This window comes from Anabrus simplex, chromosome 1 (genome assembly GCF_040414725.1).
Source record: "Anabrus simplex isolate iqAnaSimp1 chromosome 1, ASM4041472v1, whole genome shotgun sequence".
Classification (NCBI taxonomy): domain Eukaryota; kingdom Metazoa; phylum Arthropoda; class Insecta; order Orthoptera; family Tettigoniidae; genus Anabrus; species Anabrus simplex.
Window position 1 is genome coordinate 817,902,633 of NC_090265.1, and position 24,726 is coordinate 817,927,358.

Below are 24,726 nucleotides of genomic sequence, written 5' to 3' on the forward strand. Positions count from 1 at the left end.
AACTACTGTATTTATTCAGCGAATGTGGAATTCATTTGCAATATAGTCTACAAATGAAATTTAAAGGCCATTTATGCAATTTTTGTACCGGGTGGGGGGACAAGTCCGTTCGCATTGTATATCATACAGCAGGAATATTCATCCTGGAGAAGCCACAACCCGCTCTACATCAGTGGTAACACAGGTGCCCTTGCACTGCAATGACTAGGAGTTAAACCAGCAACTTGCCCGTCCACGCCGTTAAGGAGGCGTTAATTTAGCTTTTCGGTAAAAAAAAAAAAGAAAAAAAATCAAATTTTACTTTTTCTCCTTTTGAATGTTTCAGACCTTGAACATCCTACGAAAAGTTGTTTCGTGTTAATATCTGTGTTACTTTCTGATTTATGGGCCAATAAAGTTTGATGTTTAAGTGGGTGTGGCTCACAGCAACTTCAACAAACAGTTACACACTTCGCTGGACTCAAGGAAGTTCACCCACTCGTCCCTCTGTTTATATTTACCTGTTTTAGAGAGAAGACTCTATGGGGAAGCTGTCCAGATTGATAAACTGAAATGCACTGGCCACATTCATAAAATAGTGTGTTGCCGCTCGAGAAAATTACGTGACAGCCTCAAGGGAAAGAACTTGTCCAATGGAAGGGTGTTATCTGGAAAGTGAGGTAAAGGCAGGCTTTCTGATTATGAAATTGACTCTATTCAGTATTATTATGGTGTAGCCATAAGGAGCATTACTGGTGACCTTGAACGTATGAAGCAGGCAGTGTGGGCAACATTCCTTCACAACGCTTCTACACACCAGGCCCCACAACACTTCCTGTCCCCCAGGACCTGATAGTTAGTGTGGTTTTAACAACTCCCTTGTTGATCCTAGCATAAACATGACTATTATCTCCAGGAACCTGTTATTGATGCAATAAAGCCCATATATAGAGAACTTGCCCATACAGAACTCTTGAGAAAGTGCCTCCATGGAAAGACTCAGAATTCCACTGAGTCACTCCATGCTGTTATCTGGAATAGACACCCAAAAGCTAAGTTTTTTGGTAGGGATTCCATCACTATTGGTGTGTTAGATGCCACTTCTGTGTTTAATGATGGGTGTCATGCAACAACATTGATCTTAGAGGGATTGGGATTGGAAGGAGCGTCCTGGTGCGCTGTAACACTGGAAAGTCTCGATATTACTCGAATGAAAAATAGTGAATATAAGTGCTCGGAAGACCAGAAGAAGGAGAGAAAAAAGAAGAGCAAGCAGAAAAAGAAGAAGGAGGAAGAGGAAAAGAAAACTGGAGCACAGGGTTATGGACATGGAATGTTTTAAACTTGTAAGTTGGAACCTGAGTAAATTTTTTAATGCTTTTCTTTTGAACGCGTTTATCTCTATATTGAATGTTTGTCCACATAAGGTACATATTCTCAAAACTTAGCCAAGGAACTTGGATACAATTTTTAGGGATGCTTTATATCCCTCATGTTCATTATTTGGCGAACCAGAATTCTAATACCTTTCTTCGGCTAGGAGAAAGAAAGTTCTTAAAAACTAAAATTATAAGTAACTTTTTAAAAACAGTTTATAAAATCATAATTTTGAAAGTTGATGGATTATAACAATTTCTATTCGTTAGATCATGCCACAGGCATACTTCTTTATGGCTAGGACGTTTCAGTGTTCTCATTCTAATAATTTTCCTAAAAATGTATCTTTAGTGATACTATATCAGAGATAAAAGTGGTAAACTTCAGGAGCTGTAAGTTGGTAGCCCTGTAGTATTCAGAATTGAAATGTATTGTCTGTTAGAAGTCAGATGCATGTGGTGTCTGGAAAAAATTCAGATACAATGGTGAAAGCATTGCTGAGAAAATAATTTAAATATTTTTCGACCATTTGGCAGAAAGGTAAGTTAACGCAATGCATACATTCCAGGCGTTCTAAATGGCGATATGTACAGACTTTTGTCCTCATCAGATATAATTTTGATATCGTGTAGATAATTCTGAATTAACGATGTTTATAAACATAAGGCCCGTATTTTGTCATCTTAGTAGATATGGACTTGTAGAAATTCAGGTATATTATGGACAAGGCTAAAAATTGGTATATGTATTACGGAATATATTCTCAACTTATGGGCAAGTTACAATGAAACTGTTACAACTTAAGGAAGTCAATATTTGACAAGCATAAACACTACAAAAACTAAACTACCAAAAATATGTTCGTAATTTTGTCCCCCAACAAATTTATGAAAAGTACAATTAATTTAAATATATTTTTCCTTTTTAACCTTACCAATCACTTTTATTTTTTAATTACTTAAAGGCCAGTTATGAAAAATGTTTTCTTGGTGTTATTTTTAACAGAGTCTTTCACCGTTGCTTGTGGGATGTTAAACGCTTTACTTGCACGTTTGTAACCTATTATCTTGTCCCTTACTGCTTTAGTCTTTATCATAGCCTTCTTATCCTTCTGCTTGCTTTTTACCATCTGACCATAATAAAAACTCCATAAATAACAAATAAAATGGAACTTTAATAACAGTTCCAAACTTCGTCCCCGGGACGAAAATAGGAACTGTAAGGGGACGAAATTTCCAACATTTGCTGACTTATAATAATGGCCGCTACAGTAACTCCCGACAACCACCTCACTGTAGCGACTATAAGCCAGGAACTACACCACACGACTTAAGTGCAGTCCAGTATTTCATACACAAATCAGTGATTACTTTAATATTAACAGGCTCAGTTCAGTACGAAAAATGATACGCGTATCTCCTTGTGCACGGAAACTAAACGAGGTGCACACAGCTGCAGTAACTCTCACAGGAGAACGCGATGGGGTTACGCGTGTGCGTGAGGCTAAACATTAGGTACCAACCGTGCAAAATTGCAATTAGGTGCGGGAACGTAATTTGGATCTTCAACCTTATAATTTTTAGCTAAATGTGCTCGACTATTTTTGTACGTTTTGAAATGTTATGTCATTGCTTAATAATTATTTTATAAACTTTAATCTTGGCAACCTACAATAATGGAGAAAGTAGAATGGAATGTACTGTTCTTTTTCGTTCAAAAATCATGGGTTCAGTATTCAACATGAAATACCTGACATCTAAAGTGAAAAGTGTTTTAGTTGTAACATTGGAAATACCGATATTTAATTATCCTGACATTATTCCCGGTGAATCAATTTCCTGTATTATTCCATCTTGTTATTGTATTGGAAAAAATACAGTGGCTACAATCACTCGCTCCTGTGCGTTGTTCTGTTTTATTATCCGTTATTCCACAATGCAGCGTGAAAGAAACAATTTTATTTTTCTTTATTGACGGAACCTAGTCCATTAATTTGCCATCTGGGTCACAGATGTCCCAAACAGCTGCCATCCGTCAAGAAGACACAATACGTGGAACGATCTAATCATGGTAATTTCATTGTATCTGCACCTACGGACGTTGACAGTTCTGTTAGAAATCGATTCTATGGGAATTTATTATCAGCGCACGAAACTAGATTTACAACTAAGCTGGTTTATTCTTGATTAATGGTTCATTTAAACAAAGAGGAGAATAGTCCTTCCAAGGTAGACACTCCGATGAGGGTGGACGATGTTTGCCGAGGAGAGCGAAGTGCGTGTTAGAGTAGTGTGTCGTGTAAACATAATAATTGTATGGTCTCACCTACCGTGTGCAGGTATTTTTAGGTTATGCCATCCGCCCTGCCTACGCATCAATTTAGATGTTTCGTTTTGCGTAATCTGTGGATGGTTTAATGGGTGTCTACATTTCTAGAAAATAGAAGTCAGAGAATTAGAAATGGTGTCAGTCTCCATGGCTAAGTGGTTATCGTGCTTGCCTTTGGTTACAGGGGTCCAGGGTTCGATTCCCGGCAGCGTCGGGAATTTTAACCATCATTGGTTAATTTAGCTGACACGGGGTCTGGGTGTATTTGCCGTCTTCATCATTTCATCCTCAGCACGACGCCCAGGTCACCTACGGGCGTCGAATCAAAAGCCCTGCATCTGGCGAGCTGAAAATGTCCTCGGACACTCCCGGCACTAAATGCCAAACGCCATTTCATTAGAATAGGTGAAGCGTTATCTGATCCCGTAATGATTAAGTGGGGGTCCCGCAGGGCAGTATTATTGGACCTTTATATTTTCGTATATATAAATGATATGAGCAAAGAACTGGAATCACAGATAAGGCTATTTGAGGATGATGATTTACTGTATAGAGTAGTAAATTTGTATGTATGTGAGCAGCTGCAGGGGGACTTAAACAATGTTGTGAAATGGACAGCAGACAATGGTGTGAAAAGTCAAATTGTAAGTTTCACCAAGAGGAAAAGTCCTCTGAGTTTTATTTACTGTATTGATGAGGGTGATATTACCTCATGGGTAACAATGCAAGTACCTAGGTGTTAATATAAGGAATGATATTCATTGGGGTAGTCATATTAACGAGATTGTTGAGAAAGGTTACGAATCCCTTCATATGGTTATGGGAATATTTCGAGGTTGTAAAGGAGACGGCGTATAAGTCTCTGGTAAGACCGCAATTGTTCCAGTGTATGAAACCCATAAAAGTACTACTTGATACGAGAACTGGAAAATGTCCAAAAGAAAGCAGCATGACTTGTTCTGGGTTATTTGCGACAAAGGATTAGTGTTACGAAAATGTTGCTAAGTTTGGGCTGGGAAGACTTGGGAGTAAGGAGAAGAGATACTTGACTATGTGGTATGTTTCGAATTGTCAGTAGAATGACGTTAGTAGATGAATAAGCTTGAGTGGAGCTTTTTAATGTAGGGAAAATCATAATATGAAGATGCAGTTGGAATTTAGGAGTATAAATTGTGGTAAATATGTATTTAGAGAACGAGGGAAAATGTATTGGTATAAATTATGAAGGGAAATGCTCGAGAAATTTTAATGTTCTTTGAAAACTTTTAAGGAAAATCGAAATAAACAACTGATAGGGAATCTGTCACCTGGGCGACATCCGTAAATGCAGATCATTTGTGATTGATTGATTTGATTGATGTCACCGCTTAGGAAACAATACCACGTATCTTACAATGCTCTTCCTATACATTATTTTCCTCAAGGCTGGTCACACCTCCCAGCCACCAACCCATTTGACCATTTTTCGCTGCGTTCATTTTCCTATGCTTAAGTGCAAAGGAAAATGAACTTTAAATATATTATTTTGTGTGAGTGCGTAAATACTTCATGCAAACATGCATTCTTACAGTACGGTACGGTACTTTGTCGGGTAATCACCAAATGTGTCACTAGAGATCTCTCTATATACCGACATCTTATGACATTCAGTGCCGAAAAGACGTTGTTCCGCCCGTCAAAAATTCGTCTACCTCCGATGGGTTTGAAGCCATGATCTTGAGTTTCGGAGTCCGACACTCTACCACTGATCCACAGATGGAGGTAATAATACTGTTAAAGTTCAAAAATGATCAAAGCAGGCTTTATGAGCAACGAATGGAGAGAAAGTCACTGCTCTGATCAGAACAGTTCAGTGCATATCCATTTAACTTCATCTTATACCCCTTCATCCTTTGAATATTGTAAAACCAATCACCTCAGCATCTAACACAATTATAAAATCTATAACGAACACTTGAAGAAGAATAAGAAGAAGAAGAAGAAGAAGACGGAGCGAGTTGGCCGTACGGTTAGGGTCGCGTAGCTGTGAGCTTGTTTTCGGGAGATGGAGGGCTCGAATCCCAACATTGGCAGTCTTGAAAATGGTTTTCCGTGGTTACCCATTTTCATACCAAGCAAATGCTTGGACTGTACCTTAATTAAGCCCACGGTCACTACCTTTCCAAACCTAGCTCTTTCCCATCCTTGCGTCCGTGAAAAACTTCGATGTGTTAGTGGGACGTCAAACCACTACCAAAATAAATAAATAAATAAATAAATAAATAAATAAATAAATAAATAAATAAATAAATAAATAACCTCTTCGTTCGCTTCTGTGGCGTAGTGGTTAGTGTGATTAGCTTCCACTCCCTGAGGCCTGGGTTCGATTCCTGGCTCTGCCACGAAATTTGAAAAGTGGTACGAGGACTGGAACGGGATGCACTCAGCCTCTGGAGATCAACTGAGTAGACAGGGTTCGATTCCCTCCTCAGCCATCCTCGAAGTGGTTTTCCGTGGTTTCCCACTTCTCCTCCAGGCAAGTACCGGGAGGGTACCTAACTTAATGCCACAGCCGCTTCCTTCCCTCTTCCTTGTCTATCACTTACGTTATTCCCCCCACAAGGCCCCTGTTCAGCATAGCAGGTGAGGCCGCCCGGGCGAGGTACTGGTTCTACTTCCAAGTTGTATCCTACAGACTCAAAGCCTCACGCTCCAGGACATTGTCCTTGAGGCGGTAGAGGTGGTATCTCTCGCTGAGTCCGACGGAAAAAAATCAACCCTGCAGGGTAAACGGGATTAAGAAAGAAGAGATACCTCTACAAAAATAAAGAAACTGAAAGAATGTCTGATACGATCGGGAAGAGGAAAGTTAAATTCTTTGGTCACATAATGCCAGACTCACAAAACAAATTTTTAATCACGTTCACAGATGTAAGAATGGCAATCAGCGGATGCGAAGTATAAAGAGAGGTATGGCAGAGATGGGGATAACAGCATATATAATAACAGGACAGAACAACTTTCAGGAGATTGATATAAAATTTCAAGAGTTTCCAGGAGAAAGAACCGAAGGAACAGAAAAACATCTGGGCAGAAGAAAAGAGGAAAGAACACAGTGAAATAATCAAGAACTATAAAAGGCATAGAAGGAAGCAGGAAACAAACCGAAATGAATTCAGTGAGTTATTTTAGCTGGTCCTAACGTGGCCACAAAATCGATAAAATAGAATAAATAAATAAACACATATCAGTTTTACGTCCCACAGAGTACTAAAACGGTTTCCAGGGACGCCGATGTTCCGCAGTTATGCACCGAATAAGTTGTTTAGAATGGCAGTAAATATACTGACACGAAGCTGGCGTGCTTGAGTACCTTCAAATACAAACGGACTGAGCCAAGATTGGACCCTCCAACTTGAGCTCGGAAGGCTAACATTCTACTGTCTGAGCCACTCATTCGGAAAGAAGAAGAAAAATACAACATTGTATATTTTGGATCACTCACTATTCGCTGCGTGTTCGCTAATGAGATTGTTCTCTTGAAAAGGCGAAGTGAAAGCTCCCTCATATTTCTTGTATTCACACTTCCCACGCTAAGTGTGGAGGGTTGGTGAGGGGCTGGGCTGCTCTGTTTGCTATTCCATTTCCGAGAAAGATTCGGATTGCAGATCGCTTTAAAAGATGGACCGCCGTTGAACACAGACCGCAGAAGTGGTTCTATAAATATCCGGGGTAGAATGAGCCGTGGCATCGACGTGCATACATTATTATAGTGGCTGAAAGCTCTTGCAATCCAGAGAGTCTTCCATCTTCTCCAGCAGGATCGTTACTTCGATAACCAATGGACTGCGCTATCGATATCATCCAATAAATGGCCAGTTTATCGGGTTGTATCATTCTACTATGAATGAAATGTCTGTATCAATGGCTGAGTTGTCAGAGGCCCTGAATTCGATTCTCAACAGGGTCGTCGTGGGACTTTAATTGTAAATGGTATATTGCTACGGCTCGAAGGATTCCTGGGAACAATACACAATATTGCACCCATCATAAGGTTTACACGGGCCCATTATTTAAAACCTGCTGATCCAGCCATAAGAGTGAGATAATGTGAGTGGTATCATGCATCACTGAATGATCGTTTATTCGACTCACAGTTTGCGTTCTTTCCGGATGAGGCCTACTTTTATCATAATGGTCGTATGAAGGGTCTCTCTTATAAATCCGGACCGTCCAGCGACGTTTATACACTCCGAGACCTAAGCAGCTGTTAGGGAGGAGCGCGCATAGTTCTTGACCTTGCACGGGGCATGCACGTGTTCGACCTAGCATCAATAGCCAGTCTGAATCTCAGCTGTTAACATGGTGAGACAGTTATCATTACAACACCGTACTTTCATATGTAAAAGTACATTTATGTACGAGAGTCGGCTCGACGGGTACGCGATGCATTTGTTCAGCAATTTCCTAGTGAAGTGCCACCTTCATGAGCACAGATTCATATAATTATAAATAAATTTGAAACTACTGGGTCAGTGATCAATGAAAAAACATGCGCGCACACGAACAGTTTTAACAGAGGAAACGTTAGATGACATTGGCCACCGAATAAATCACTCACAAAATTAGCACAACAAGTAGGGGTTTCGGTTTCATCTGCATACAGAGTTACAAAGCTGTTACACATCAAACCGTACAGGTTTACACGGGACCATTCTTTAAAACCTGCTGATCCAGCCATAAGAGTGAGATATTGTGAGTGGTATCATGCATCATTGAATGATCATTTATTCGACTCACAGATTGCGTTCTTTCCGGATGAGGCCTACTTTTATCATAATGGTCGTGTGAACAGTCATAACTCTCGCTACTGGCGTGCAGAAAATCCTAGTGGTGTTTATGAAGTCCCTCATTATGAAGGACGACACGCCCAGCATATTTTATAAGGTAACATTTCATTTATGATTGCATACACGCTTAAAGCAGGGCGATCGCGCGCGACGTAAGTTCAGCTGAGGCAGCTGCTGTAGCGCAGAGTACAAACACCGTGCGTTCGTTCTGGGTTTATAACAGATCCTGTAGTTTCTCATACACGGTAGATACCTTCTACCTTCATTGAAGGGCGTACCTCAATGGTAGTTCCTGATAATGTTTTCAGGAGGTTCACAGCATTTCTGTTCACGTTTCGAATGTACCAAGGTATAACGCAAATCAGAAAAAAAGTCATTTCACTGAAAGTTCAATGTAGCCCTACGTTTCCTTCTCCACTCATCATAATACTACTAAAATGCTTTTATTCCGTACCCTAGTGGGGTAAGGCGAGCCTCTAAGAAGGTGACGTCGTCTATCAAGTCAGGTGAATGGAAAACTACGGAAAATCATTCTCAGGATAGCTGACGGTGGAACCATCCCACCGCCTTCCAAATACAGAGCTGAAAAGCCGTGGCCAATGCTAGCCGAAAATACTCTGGTCGGTAGAAGTAAAATTCACAGCAATTTTATTTTATTGTATCGAACATTAAAGGATGTGAGCACTATTCTTCGTTTTTACATAGCACGAAGTTCACTTAAGTATGAAAACAAGCATGAAAGTTATGTGTAGGCCTACTACATTTACGTTGTAAAGATTAACTTGTAACGATTCTCCACCAACAACGTAAAGCAAACTTCTTCCCGCGGTTACAAACAACTCTCCAGAATTACTGGCGAAATCTTATGGGATGGTAATGCAATACTAACTTCTGGGAGGCTGAGGCTAACAGTAATACGGGATGTGGTCAACTGTAATACTATCGCTGGTTTGAGGGTCGTACACGGAAAGGCACATACCTTACCGTGCTCCTTACTTACGGGGATGTCTGCGCATGAACCATGACGTCATCTGCATGAGCATGCGTATAATCTTCAGGATAATAGCACAAAATCCAGTGTGCTCCCTGCATTGTCAGTGAAAATGAACAGTTGTCAGTGTAACGGAGCTTCGATATAAGTAGAATGCTTTCGATTAATTGATGAAATCAGTCGAAACAAAGGAAACAATTTTGTATTGTCCATGAATGCATGAATATACTGTACATGCGAACCGGTGTTCACGTGCTAATGTGCGCTTTAGAGTCCACCGCCACTGGTATATCTTATGAAGGCTGCATCCGACTGTAATAGCCACACGAAATTATCATTTATCAACCTTTCCCTGTGGATAAGTGTTAGTGTTGGCCTCCGGATTGCCAGGTATGGGTTCAAAGCAGACATAGATTTTGGATGGGCGGAAAAAGTTCCCTTTAACAAGCCATGTCGAATGATGTAGACATGTAAAAAGATTTACGGTGCCATATTTGGTGCTCACCAAAAACAACGTTAATTAAAACCCAGCCAAACACCGCCCAACAGAGATGCGATTTACGCTGCAATCTGGTAGAGTAAAATGAAATGTAAAAGTCCACGCGCAGGCAACTTAGGTAACGCCAAATTAAAATGTCTGTACACAGTAGCTGAGGCTGTTTTCTGTTTTGTTCTGCTTAGTTTCGGCCAGCTGTGGACCACGTTATTTCAACCGTTTGCATTTTTGAGCTGAGGGTGTAGTTATTATTATTATTATTATTATTATTATTATTATTATTATTATTATTATTATTATTATTATTATTATTGTACCGGGCGGTACACCTCCACGCCGCTAATTTAAAATTTGCGCCAGTCGAAACTCCTCTGCTGGAGGAAGTCTGAACTTTATCTACGCTATTAATTCTCTACTTTCTCAGAAGATGTCACCACGTGGAAAATTTTGAGTTTTTGAACTGTGTCATTTTTGATGTGTTTTTGTTTCGCTTGAAGTAAGAAGTGTGAACTTTCTCTTCTAGAGGACACTACTGAAGATCAACAATAGTGCACCCTAGTGCGAAGTCAAAGAACTATTTTGTTGGAGAAATTTTTATTTCAAATGTTTGTTCTTTGCTAAATTTTTTTCAGTCATTGGTTAAGTTGGCAATATTAACCCCTTCTTTCCCCTTGTTTTAAATCTAGCCTATCCCGAATTTCTTAAATTAATTTTCCACCAATTATGTGTTTCTTCTTAGTATTGTGTAGGGGGTTTATGGATGAACCAATAAAATCCTCGTGGGAGGGTGTTCTCATTCCCCTAACGCCTAGAAACTTCCGCGAGAGTATATAAACTGCTGATTTTAGGGTCTCCGGGCCACTTCTGTTCCATCTTTCAGTGTATAAAGTACATAGCAGGAGGCGGGAAGCGCCTCTTTCCTCGGCAGCGGTCAACAACAAGGTAATGGCCAATTAATAACTTTTTTCTTGGCTAGCTCAGCAGTTTAACTCTCGGGGCGGGTTCTAAGCGTTCCACCATGTAACCTTTTCCTAAATGTAACTACTCTTTCATATATTCTCTTTTAAAGCTACATACTGGGATAGAGAGTGCTAACCCTCTCGAGCTCCCACTCATATTGTTTTGAGGTGAACTTATTTTTCTCAACCTATTCTTCGTTAACGTAAAACAAATTGTTCTCTTCTTAAGTCACCTCTTTAGTATGGGATTAGCCCTTGTATTAACGGCCTAGTGCCAAGTAGGTCTTAATCAAAGTGTATTAGGAGTGCAAGTTCGCCTCCTCTCAAATTGTTATTTTAGAGGTCATTTAATTAACCTCCTTTTCATTTTATAGACCTCAGTAGATTGGGTATTCTACCCCTGTGTTTAGGTCCGTTGAGGACAACTTGAAGGTGGAGTTTGGTGTGGCCTGGGAGAGGCTTAAATTTGAGAGCGAGTGGCTCTTTTGAAAACTGAGTGTTGTACGCCTCGTGGAGGCTTTTCTGTGTAATTTGGAGCAAGGGCTCCTAGGCATGAATGGGGTTTTCTGCCCCTCTGTTGAAACTTGTGTTTGGGGTAAAACTGGGCTGATTGCCCTAGCATTGTGGAGTCAGGGCGCGAAGCCCAAATCTTGTAAATATTGTAACTACCCTTTGGACTTGCTACTTTGTGCCTGCCATGCTTGTTATTTCTTTGTTTTAAAAAGAAAATATAACCTTGTTAAATTTTAAATTAATTTTACTTTAGTAGCTTGAGACCTGTTCACCACCCCGCACCTTCTTTCACGCATAACTACCACAAACACTCGGTAACAATTATTATTATTATTATTAGTAAAGCCAGGAAGTTTAGGCAGTAATAACTTATAATTCAAAGTAGAAAGTGTCGCCTATCCCATTCTGCCGTAATGTAGCGAGATTGATGTAACTTTTAGCGGTTCTAATAGACCGAGCCCCTAATGTTTATGCAACTCTCATAGCAGAACTGTTGCCCGAGCTAGAGCATGCTTACTACTCCCTTCAGTAAGTTTGCATTCTGACGTAAACATTCGGGCTCTAATTGAAAACCTCGTCGGAATAAGGATGTAACTAACAAATCAGTAATTTTTCAGGAGAGGGGAGTTATGCAAATCAGTTATACAAATGAGTTATACAAATGAGTTAATCTATTATAAACCAGTATTTTATTTATAACTTAAGGTTTTAAATATAGTGTATGAATTGGAAGTGAAGCAGTGGAAAATAATCTGCAAGTATGTCTTACGTTTGTATATAACTTGGAATACAAATAATAGCGAATAATATTAGTGTAATAATAAAAATAACAATAATAACAAAAAGTTCCGAAAATATTTCAAAATATAGATATTATTTCGTCTATGGCTTTTAGTTAAATGATCCATTACACCTGGTGATGAACCAACACAAGCACTGATGTTTCATCCTTACACTACGGAGGACAAAGTTCTGCTGGCTGTAAACCAGCTTGAAGTTGAAGTGGATGACGTAAGATGACATTACACCACAGAGGCGTGATGATACACCGTATTTCCACCGAAATCTCACTTTTAAAAAATTTGTTGGTTGCATCATTATTCCGGGGAGGTATTCACATATTGAAAATGAAATGAAAACCCATAGCCTGTTTCCAGTCATTCGACCGGGTCAGGGATGGAATGAATGAAGCCCCATCCTGCGGTGAGGACAGAAATTGTGACGGCTGCCGCTGTCGCACTCCTCTGGGACAATGATTAATGAATGACAGATGCAATGAAATTATATGATATTGGAGAGTGTTGCTGGAATGAAAATGACAGCGAAAACTGGAGTACCCGGAGAAAAGCCTGTCCCGCCTCCGCTTTCTCCAGCACAAATCTCACACAGAGTGACCGAGGCTTGAAACACAGAACCCAGCGGTGAGAGGCCGGCGCGCTGCCGCCTGAGCCACGGAGGCTCTAGGCCTTCAAATATTATTATTATCAAATGAAAACACAGAGGTTTTTCAATGGCCATAAAGTCCTCTTAGGAACATTTAACAACTCTATGAATTACGTGCAAAGGAAAGCATGTTGCAATTCCTATCACCCCAGGCTATCCTTGTGTTTTAGTGGTAGCGTGTCTGCCTTAGACCGTGGCTGAGAGTTTCGTTCATAGTTCGCCCAAGGATTTAAATACTGGACTGGAATTGGAATTGGAACGGAGAGACATCAGCACAAAATTCGTTACTCCCATAATATAGCCAGTGGAATGTCCCTATCGGTGTCACCCAAGAAACTGCTGGAGTTGCGCTTGCAGAGTGGGCTTCGGCTCTCAAGTGGCCACTGTTTCCTGGTCCGGCAGCTCTGCACTCCGACCGGCCAACCCAGCAGAGGTAGGGTAGCCACGGCTCTACCGTGGATCTACACCTTTGTATTCGGCTGTCCTGAGATTGGTTTTCCTTTGTTTTCCATTCTCCTGCACTAAGGCGAATGCCGGGACAGTTCCTAGTATAGGCCACGGCCGCCAACCCTCTGACTTTTTCCGATACAAATCTCCTGGTCTGGCGGGTGGCTTCACTGTCTAGGAGGTCCGCCTCCCCATTCAGGGGGAGTAATGAAATCATTTACTAGTAGCACTAAACTGTCAGATAATCGAAACGACCGTCCGACTCGTTGGTTGAATGGTCAGCGTACTGGCCTTCGGTTCAGAGGGTCCCGGGTTCGATTCCCGGCCAGGTCGGGGATTTTAACCTTAATTGGTTAATTCCAATGGCCCGGGGGCTGGGTGTTTGTGCTGTCCCCAACATCTCTGCAACTTACACACCACACATAACACTATCCTCCACCACAATAACACGCAGTCACCTACACATGGCAGATGCCGCCCACCCTCATCGGAGGGTCTGCCTTACAAGGGCTGCACTCGGCTAGTAATAGCCACACGAAATTATTAAAAATCGAAACGACCACGTGACATTCCAATATCCGCTGGCCGTTTGGTTGGACGGCAGTCATCTTGGCAGACTTAAGCCACAGTGGTTACATTTAGTTCCCACATTACTTCCTCAAGTAACCTAGCACTATTTTCCTCAGAAATGGAACATACTTACTTGTACTATATCTAATTTCATACGTTTCAGTTCTCCAGAATAATGTTGTCAAATAACTATAAGAATTTTTTCTAGTGGTTTAACATTGCACTAACACATCGAAGGTTTTTCGGCGAAGCAAAGATGAGAAATGTCTAGGACTGGGAAGAGTGGCCGTAGCCTTAATTAGTGTACAGCCCTAAACATTTTCCTGGTGTAAAAGTGGGAAACCATGAGAAACCCTCTTCAGGGCTGCCAACAGTGGGATTCGAACCCGCAGTTTCCCGGATGCAAGCTCACAGATACGAGACCCTAACCGCATGGCCAAATCTCTCGGTCCTGTCAGAGTTAGTTCAATGTTAATCCACTAGAAAATAAAGGCAATAAGCAAGACAGAATCAAATCATGAAATCTATTTAAATATTGTTACCAAGCAAGTTGGCCGTGCGGTTAGGGGCGCGCAGCTGTGTGATTGCATCCGGGAGATAGTGGGTTCGAGCCCCACTCTCGGCAGCCCTGAAGATGGTTTCTATACGTTCCCATTTTCACACCAGGCAAATGCTGGGCTGTACCTTAATTATGGCCACTGCCTCTTCCTTTCCACTCCTAGTCCTTTCCTATCCCATCGTCGCCATAAGAACTGTCTGTGTCGGTGCGACATAAAGCAACTTGTAAAAAAACCTTGTTCAGCCGACATGTAGACAAAGTATAACTCACGGTCAGTTAATCATTGATCAGCCCATTCCTCGAAAGTTCCTGGAGCCCGCTGAAGATAAGGCTCGGCTGTACTCCATCACTGCCCACTCTACAGTGAACCCTCACTTTATAAAGCCAACTCCACTCTTTCTTCTACCCCGTGATGAATTCGAAGGACTTTTTGCTGCCGCGACCTCATCTCGTCGCCGGGCACACACATTCAACAGTTAAAAATCTACTGTACAAAAATTCTATCATTAGTTATTGTTGGTGGCGAGTAGCATAATACTCAGTTTCAGTTGTTTAAGAGACTGATAATTCAGTCTAGGGGATGTGAATATCGAGGTCATCACTCTCAACACTTCCGAAACCTTCATAAGACGTTCGTACGTCAGACACTCCGACGTGGGCGACCGGTGCTTAATGTTTTTGGGGATAGTGTTGTGAGAGGTAGAAAAATAACGAATATCCAGACACGGAGTCAAGATTATTGATCTTATTTTTCTTCTTCTTCCTCTTATTATTCCTCCAATTATCTGGGGTCGGCATTAATGTTAATTGAACCAGTTTTACGGCCGGATTCCTTTCCTAACCCCAGCTATAAATTGGCGGGATGTATTCACGTGTTTCTGTGATGTGCCGTATGAAAAAGAAGATCATGAACACATGGATCCCGAGATATAGGATTTATTCAATCACAGCCAATGTAATTTAACGTTCAGGGTCACGATCTGGCTGGGAATCAAACCCAAACCAGTGGCTATGGAAGATGAGGTCTTAAAAGTAGGACTGTTAGGCAGTACCATATTTCTGATAAAGCAGGGATGAGGGATTTTGGAAAGTAACTATGATCGGTGGAAAACGGCAAATAAAAATGTAAACAGACTCTGGGATGGGATTAAAGCAATTGTTGAAGAATGTGAAAACAGAGCAGAAAAGAGACTAAGAAGGAGGTGCAGGTTGGAAAGAAATAGAGTTAGAAATGGCTGTGGAAGTAAGGAGAAATTGAAGGAACTTACTAGGAAATTGAATCTAGCAAAGAAGTCAGCTAAGGATAACATGATGGCCAGTGTAATTTGAGGTCATACAAATTTTAGCGAAAAGTGGAAGTGTATGTATAGGTACTTGAGGGCAGAAACAGGTTCCAAGAAGGACATTCCAGGAATCATTAATGAACAAGGGGAGTGTGTATGCGAGGATCTTCAGAAGGAAGAAGTATTCAATCAGCAGTATGTAAAGATTGTTGGTTACAAGGATAATGTCCAGATAGAGGAGGTGACTAACACTAAAGAAGTATTAAAATGTACCTGTGATTAAAATGACATTTACAGTAAGATACAAAAGTTGAAAACTAGAAAAGAAGCTGAAATTGATAATATTTGGGAGGATATACTCGATAATGTTGTGAGATGGACAGTAGGCAATGGTATGATGATAAACGGGGTTAAAAGTCAGGTTGCAAATATCACAGTTTTAATTACTGCATTGATGGGGTGAAAAGACAATGGTTTGGGATATAAAGCCATATCTGAAGTAATTTGATTATTGTTTGTATGAAGGAGCTATACCAAATGAATGGATAGTTGCTATAGCAGCTAGCCTCTGTGACTAAAGGAAAGGGTGATAGACATAAAGCTGAAAATTACAGGCCAGTCAGTTTGACATGCATTGTACGAAAGCTTTGGGAAAGCATTCTTTCTGATTATATTACATATGTTTGTGACATTAATAACTGGTTAGATAGAAGGCAGTTCAGGTTTAGGAAAGGTTATTCCACTGAAGGTCAACTTGTATGATTCAAGCAAGATATAGTAGTTATCCTGGATTCAGGAGGTCAAATGGACTGTATCGCGATTGACCTATCTAAGGCATTTGATAGGGTAGATCATGGGATACTACTGGATAAAATGAGCACATTTGGACTAGAGAAAAGAGTGACTGAATGGATGGCTATATTTCTAGAAAATAGAACTCAGAGAATTAGAGTTGGCAAAGCTTTATCTGACCGTGTAATAATTAAGAGTCGAATTCCTCAAGGCAGTATTACTGGAACTTTATATTTTATTATAATGTAAATGATATGAATAAACGGGTGGAATCAGAGGTAAGGCTCTTTTCAGATGATGTTATTCTGTACAGAGTAATAAATAAGTTACAGGATTGTGAGCAAGTGCAGAATGACCTCGGTAATGTTGTGAGATGGACAGTAGGCAATGGTATGATGATAGACGGGGTTAAAAGTCAGGTTGCGATTATCACAGTTTTAATTACTGCATTGATGGGGTGAAAGTTCCTTTGGGGATCATTGTAAGTACCTAGGTGTTAATATAGCGAAGGATCTTCATTGGGATAATCACATAAAAATGAATGTAAATAAAGGTACAGATCTCTGCACGTTATGAGGGTATTTAGGGGTTGTAGTAAGGATGCAAATTAGAGAGCATATAAGTCTCTGGTAGCACCCCAAATAGAGTGTGCTTCCAGTGTATGGGATATGCGAAAGACAATGCGTTGGGATAGAGTACCATATCTGAAGTACATAATTGATTATTGTTTGCATGAAGGAGCTATGCAAAATGCACGTAGAGTTGCTATAGTAACCCCTGTATATAAAGAAAAGGGTGATAGACATAAAGCTGAAAATTACAGGCCAGTCAGTCTGACATGCATTGTACGTAAGCTTTGGGAAAGCATTCTCTCTGATTATTAGACATATTTGCGAAATTAATATATTATTTATATTCACACGGATAACTTGATTCAAGAACTGGAAACAATCCAAAGAAAAGTAGCTCGATTTGTTCTGGGTAATTTCCGACAAAAGAGTAACGTTGACAAGATGTTGCAAAGTTTGGGCTGGTAAGACTTGGGAGAAAGGAGACGAGCTGCTCGACTAAGTGGTATGTTCCGAGCTGTCAGTGGAGGGATGGCGTGGAATGACATCAATAGACGAATAATTTTTAGTGGTGTCGTTAAAAATAGGAAAGATCACAATATGAAGATAAAGCTGGAATTCAAGAGGACAAATTTGTGCAAATATTCGTTTATAGGATGGGGAGTTAGGGATTGGAATAACTTACGAAGGGAGATGTTCAATAAATTAAATTTTCTTTGCAGCCATTTAATAGAGAAATAACAGATTTGACACTTGGGCGACTGCCCTAAATGCTTACCAGTAGTGAGTGATTGATTGATAAATATTATCAATACACGGACTAGTCACCCAGAGAGATGGACATTATTATTATTATTATTATTATTATTATTATTATTATTATTATTATTATTATTATTATTATTATTATTTAAACCGTGACTTGTGAAAGAGAACTCCCCTATGAATGGTTGTCCCTCCAATCATTTTCTGCAGTGCATTCTGCTGGGGAAGCGTTGAAGTAAGTACTCCGACGATTACCTCTTGCTCGGTTACTCAGCCAGCTAGTACCCTATCCTTCGTACCACGATATCTGCGCCACGTAGGCACTAATGCCTGAACTTTTATGGGAAAAATCTAATTTAAGGTGTCGTTACTCCTTCTTATATTCACAAGTTGACACTAAATGCAACTGTGCCCAATCAGCAGGCAGCTCCCTGTACATAATATGATCGTTCAGCCCCGTAGTCGTAGTTTATTGCAGGATTATCCTCTGTTTCAATTGGTTTTTCCCCATTAGACGATCACTCTTATCATTATTTAACCTATTTTTTTACAATCTGCTTTACGCCCTACTGACACAGGTAGGTTTTATGGTGACGATGGAATAGGAAAGAAATAGGAGTGGGAAGGAAGCGACCGTGGCCTTAATTAAGGTACAGCCCCAGCATTTGTCTGGTGTAAAATGGGAAAAACGGAAAACCACCTAGAGATCTGCCCACAGGGTGATACGAACCCAATATATCCTGAATTCAAGCTGACAGCTGCATGAATCATACCGCGAAGCCACTTACACTTTTTACTTACTTTTTTGTAGATTTAGAGTTATTATTGTGTGTTTATAATTCATTTTAGGTTATTTTGATTCGCGTGGACCGTCATCCTTCATCTTTGTCATAACTGCATGCATTTGCACGTCGCGCTATCGATATGATTAACACGACTCCAACTGTCACTGGGACATTCATCAATCCGCCTAGAGAACCCCAAAACTGTGCATTCAGTGCTGATATAGGTCACGTGGGATGTTTTCTTTCATATTTATGACCCGCATGTCGATGGAGACTGAAATGGACTTAGACGGCATCCTAAGAGTCACAATCCATTTCAGTGACCCCAAAAATCCTAGTGGTATCTTACCCTCCCAGTATTTTGTTCAAGGTATAGTAAGTTATATACGTATCAAGTTACGTTGACAGCCACGCTAGAATATACACACATACATAATCTCGGTCATTTTGGACATTTTCCGTTTCATCCCCTCTCATCGCCCATGCCGATGGTGGCTGAACTTGGGCTTGAATGTCATCCGGAGTGTTACTGTTCATCTCAGCGGTCTCGAAAACTAGGGATTCAACTCTAATACAGGTCGTTTTCTATTATTTTATATGTTTCTCCCTCTCCCACTCCACCTCTAGGGGTTCTAGGTGTGTCGTACACACCATATTTCTCTCTAGATAGTATTAAGTCATACGTGTACCAAGTTTGGTTGAAGATGCAGGTTTGCCTAAAGTCGCCGTCATTTCTAATCGCCGATGTATTTGCGTAAAGATATTGCACATTAACTGTTTGAAACCCTCTAGGTATTGCGGGCTAGAGTAAGCTTTCACCTGCAATTATTGGAGTGATCATTTAATGACTTGATTTTGAATAACCTTTCTTTCTTTCTTTCTTTCTTTCTTTCTTTCTTTCTTTCTTTCTTAATCCGTTTACCATCCAGGTTAGTTTTTCACTCTGACTTAGCAAGGGATCCCACTTGTATCGCCTCAACGGCAGTGTCCTGGAGCTTGAGACTTTTGATCAGGGATGAAGGTGGGAGGAGGACCAGTACCTCTCCCAGGCGGCCTCACCTGCTATGCTGAACAGGGGCCTTGTGGGGGATAGGAACATTGGAAGGGATAGACAAAGAAGAGATGAGGAGGCGGCTATGGCCTTAAGTTAGGTACCATCCCGATATTTGCCTGGAGGAGAAGTGGGAAACCACGGAAAACCACTTAGAGGTTGACTGAGGTAGAATCGAAACCCCTCTACTCAGATGACCTACCGAGGCTGAGTGGACCCCTTTTGAGTCCTGGTATCACTTTTAAAATTTCGTAGCAGAGCCGGGAATCGGACCCGGGCCTTCGGGGATGGCAGCTAATCACACTGACCACTACACCACAACGGTGGACAATTTGAATAATACACAGGAAAATAAATATACTCTATTATGCCCTATTTATAGGACGTGGGATCAAATAGGTTTTAAGAGACATAGAAGTACTGATCATCAGTAAGCTAGTGAATCTCCTGTATTAGGTATCGAGTATTTCATTAAATGACTAGTGATCACTATTGTCAACGTTGCGAATTTCACATAATCGTGACAGGAAAATTAATTTTTAGCGCCTAACGAACATTTCAGCGACTTTTCCAATAATGTACCAATTTGACTACAAACCTGATAAAATCAATATTAAAAACAGACGATTATATTTAACATGTTTGATTCAGTAACTGACATCGATTTCGACGCGGCATCGCTGCAAATGAAATTACTGGAAATTGATTCCAGGACCTTGACCATAAAAGATGAGCACCTATTCAAGTATACTAGCCAATCAGTTTTTCCGTTACTTGAAGGAAAAATCATTGTTCTCGTTTTCATCAAAATTCTCTTATTAAATATGAATTTAATTTAGCACTCAATAATTGAAATCTGTCTGTCAAATTGGTACTTCGCATGTGTACCTCCCGGCTTGGCTTATATTTTTGTGAATGAATTCGCATGTTTACCGCCCATCAAAGCGAACTTTTTTCCATTTTATTGACAATGCATTGGAGTGGCAGATGGATATTTATGGCAGGCTCTGTATTAATATATTGCTGCCTGAGTTGATCGTTGGAAAGTCATGCTAAATGAAGAGTCGACCAAATTTGTTAATCCTAAAGTTTCACCTGAAATCGACACATCCAGCTCATAGATCTAACACCTGTCTCTAATCTCTTCACTCGCTCGCAATGCAATTCTGTCAGAATCATACGTGCCATGTTACTCCATTGCTTATTTTTTTTCCACCTGATTCAAATAACTCGCGTGTATCCTTCCACACGTCGATTTACACTCAATCAATCAAACGTCAAATAAAGTTGTCATAACCACCATACAGTATTATATTGATATACTTTTCAATGATATCCACTTAATTTAATCACAAAGGGAGGTTGGAATATTCATCAATCATTCTTATTTCAACACCGAATATATTTTGTGTGCTAAAAACCAAGATTTGGTTGTTCAGTGCGTTATTTTGACTAAATCGAGCCATAGATACATACTCTGTCCGACTGAAAGAACCAGAGTGTTATCTAATATTCGCAATAATAATAATAATAATAATAATAATAATAATAATAATAATAATAATAATAATAATAATAATAATAACAAAAATTCCAGGCTTCTACGCAAAGTTCTACAAGGACTTCCATCTGGAGAATTCCTTTGTTCCTTTCCCGTTAACCAGCTCCTGCCGGGTCGGGATATTTATGACACTTCTCCAGCTTCCTGTCTTCTTCCAATATTCCTCTTCCATTATTTTGTTCCAGTCCAGCTTTCTTCTTGCTGCATTCCTCTTTATGCATTGATCCACCTTGTTCTAGGATTACCACTCGCTCTCTTTCCATCAAACTTCATTTCAATCATCTGTTTTTGTATTCTTTTCTCCTCCACCCTCTTTACATATCAAAATATAATCTTAGTTTACTTCTATCATTTCTCTCACTTAGGTTTTCCATTCCGACCTCCTTTCCCAGTCTCTTTATTTGTCATTCCTTGTCACTGTCCACGTCTCAGCCGCATAACTAAATATGGGTGCATTTTGTATATTATCTCCTTACACTTCCTTGGTACTTCCTTATTCCAAAGAAGATTTCTTACACTCTTACTAATCTGCATGTCCAACCTTGTACTCTGCATTAATTCACTCTCTAAGTATTTGAAATGTCAACAATTTCAAGGCTTTGATCACCAGTTTTCACAACGACCTTCCCTTCCATTCCTCTTCTTGATATCACCATGGTCTTGTCGAACTCTGCGCTGATTTTCATACCATATTTCTCAATTTTCTTGTTCAGTGCATCGAGTTGTTCTTGTACTTCTTTGCTGTTCGTTCCCCAGACCACAACATCGTCTGCAAATAGTAATAACTTCATCTCCCTATTCTCATATGCTTGCTTTGTCTGCTTTACAATTTCACCCATAACCATTTGAAACAAAATTGATGACAGCACACTCCCCTGCTTTAGTTCAGTTTCGTTTCTAAACCATTCTGTCTTTCCAAATGGAGTCTGTACACAGCCGACACAGTTTTTGTACATTGCTTGCACCATTTCTACAGTTTGTGTACCCAGTCTCTTTTTGACCATGGTTTCCTAAACCTTCTCCCTAGCAATGTCATCGTATGCCTTTATTCGATCTATGCATGTCATGACGAGATCCTTCCCATATTCCCGATTCTTTTCCATTAATTACCTCATGCTGAAGATTGTGCCCACTGTCGATCTTCCACTTCTAAGGCCACTAACGGCTTCAACAACTGAAATTTTTTTAAAAGTCATACAGGGTTCAAAACCATCCTACATTTTTAGAAATCCGACTGTCGATTCTGAAGTTATAACGAATGCTGTCGAGTGCTGAACGACCAAAATGGGATCTTAGTTGTTGGGCCGTCTTCTTTGGACGGTGAAGTCACATTTGTTTTTGCCATAAAATTGTAGTTTAAGAGTTCTTATTTGCAACGGTATTATTACAATGGTGATATCGTTAGTGGAGACGGAGATTCGTGTTATAAAGCTTTAATTCCCACCCTGATGGGGTGGGGCGGGCCACCTGAAAGGCAACTCCATCTCTCTGGCCAAGAGATACGGGCGAATTGAAGAGTTGGGATGGAGAATGTGTTGGGCCTCTTAACTAGTTTCTTATATGTGTTATTTTATTTTTTTCGGAGATATCAGCGTTGCATAATAGCGTAACATTTTTTGACAGGAGGTTCATTGCTAGTACAACCCAGTACCGGACCGAAAAGAAAGATGTTTTCAAGCAAAAAAAAAAATCTCTAGATGTTTCTTTCTAAGTCAGTGTAAAAGAATGTTCACACATTTTTAGCACAATGAAGTAATTAAATTCTACATTATAACTAGAGGAATAGGTACTGCAGTGTCATCAATGATGGGCTGCACTCCCCTTTCCCATCTGTTACGTTCCCGTCAAAGTTCCATTTAACGGGCAACAGGCGGGTGTGGGTGGACTTTCACTTCTTACTAAAGGAGGACATCTACGGCCATTAATCTTCCAAGATGAAGAAGCAGCGGGTAGCAAAAACAAAAAGAAAGCTTTTAAATATTACGACGTCAGCACCAGTAGGTGGCTTTATTGCGCAACAACACGCCTCAGATGATGTTGCACGTTCCTTAGAAGTATCGAGAAAGCCAACTGGTAAGATACTGTATTCTTAAAATGCAGAATTTCATTACGCATAAACGGTACACACATTCGGCAAGTTCCTATTACTTAACTGTAGTATGTGAAACTTATGTAGCGAATAATAATAATAATATTAATAATACACATTATTAATAGTAACGAAAGTTTGCATCGACGTTGTTTGTGTGCAGTTTGACGATTCCATCTCATTAATAGGGCCCGGATATTTGAGCAATAATAGGCTAGTATCCAAACTTACTAAAGCGAGCAGCAAGTACACTGTAGCCCACACAACAGTGCTTAAACATTAGGTCTACGGCATTTAAAACGCATAGAAATTGTTACTCTCACTACATTACAGAAGAGTAGGCTAGACGACACTACTTCTTTCCTAGCGTATGGCCCGCTGCGCGGAGTCTGCCATCTTGCTAAGCCTTCTCAATTTTGCTCGATCCTGTACGTCTTCTGGCCTGAGGTCTGCAACACGCATATCTTTTGTCATGGAAGCTATCCACACCCTCATTGGTTTTCCTCGTGGACGACAACCTCCAGGGTCGAACTGAAGGGCCACTTTTGCCACAGAACTGCTGTTTTGACCCATGGCATGACCATACCATCGGTACCTTGCCTTTCTAGCTTTCTCTACAATCGGGGCCACGCCTATAATAATGGTAGTAGCGTGTTAGGCCGAGGGTCCATCGGAGCATTTTCATCTTTACAGTGTAGATGATTTGGCCTTGCTTCCTCGTCAAAGGGCGACATTCTGATCCAAAGAAAAGCTACAGGCTGCAGTACTGTCTTGTATACTTTCTCCTTGAGAACTCGCTTGTCACAGAGAACGTCGGTAAATTGCCTCCACTTGAATCATGCTGAATTTACTCTTGACCCGACATCGTTGGTGGCGTCACTATCAGATGTTACCAATGATCCAAGGTATTTAAGCTGCGTGGTCTTCTTCAAGTCATAGTTAGACAAACTGGGGCAAAAATTCATTTATAGGACGAGGAGTAAGGAATTTCTGTACATTATAAGGGAAATGTTGGATAAAATTCTAAGTTATTTGAAAATGTTTAAGAAAAGGCTAGGTATACGACTGATAGCGAATCTGTCACCTGGGCGACGGCTCTAAAGGCATATAATTGATTTATTGATGTTTTGATTGACTGATTAATAATGTTGATGCTGATTGCTGCCATCGGTTCTGGGGCCATATTTTAGATCCTAACCGATGCACAGATGTTCTGTGCACCGTGCATCAGTCCGACTCGGCTCGGTTCGGACCAGCGTTGCCAAACGTACGATTTGAACCGTACATTTACGGTTTTCAACTCTCTATGTATGGTGTACGGATGGAATGTCAAACCGTAC

The 24,726-nt window shown here is 40.4% G+C and overlaps 1 protein-coding gene across 1 annotated transcript in view; it reads right to left on the reverse strand.

Annotated features, from left to right (window-relative positions):
* Window positions 1-23,959, reverse strand: part of LOC136857115 (proto-oncogene tyrosine-protein kinase receptor Ret) — a 142,672-nt gene extending 118,713 nt beyond the window's left edge. Inside the window, exon 1 of the mRNA XM_067135521.2 lies at window positions 23,819-23,959. Within this exon, the coding sequence (XP_066991622.2) occupies window positions 23,819-23,959 (141 nt within the window). The remainder of the gene's footprint in view (window positions 1-23,818) is intronic.
* Window positions 23,960-24,726: the final 767 nt, after the last annotated feature.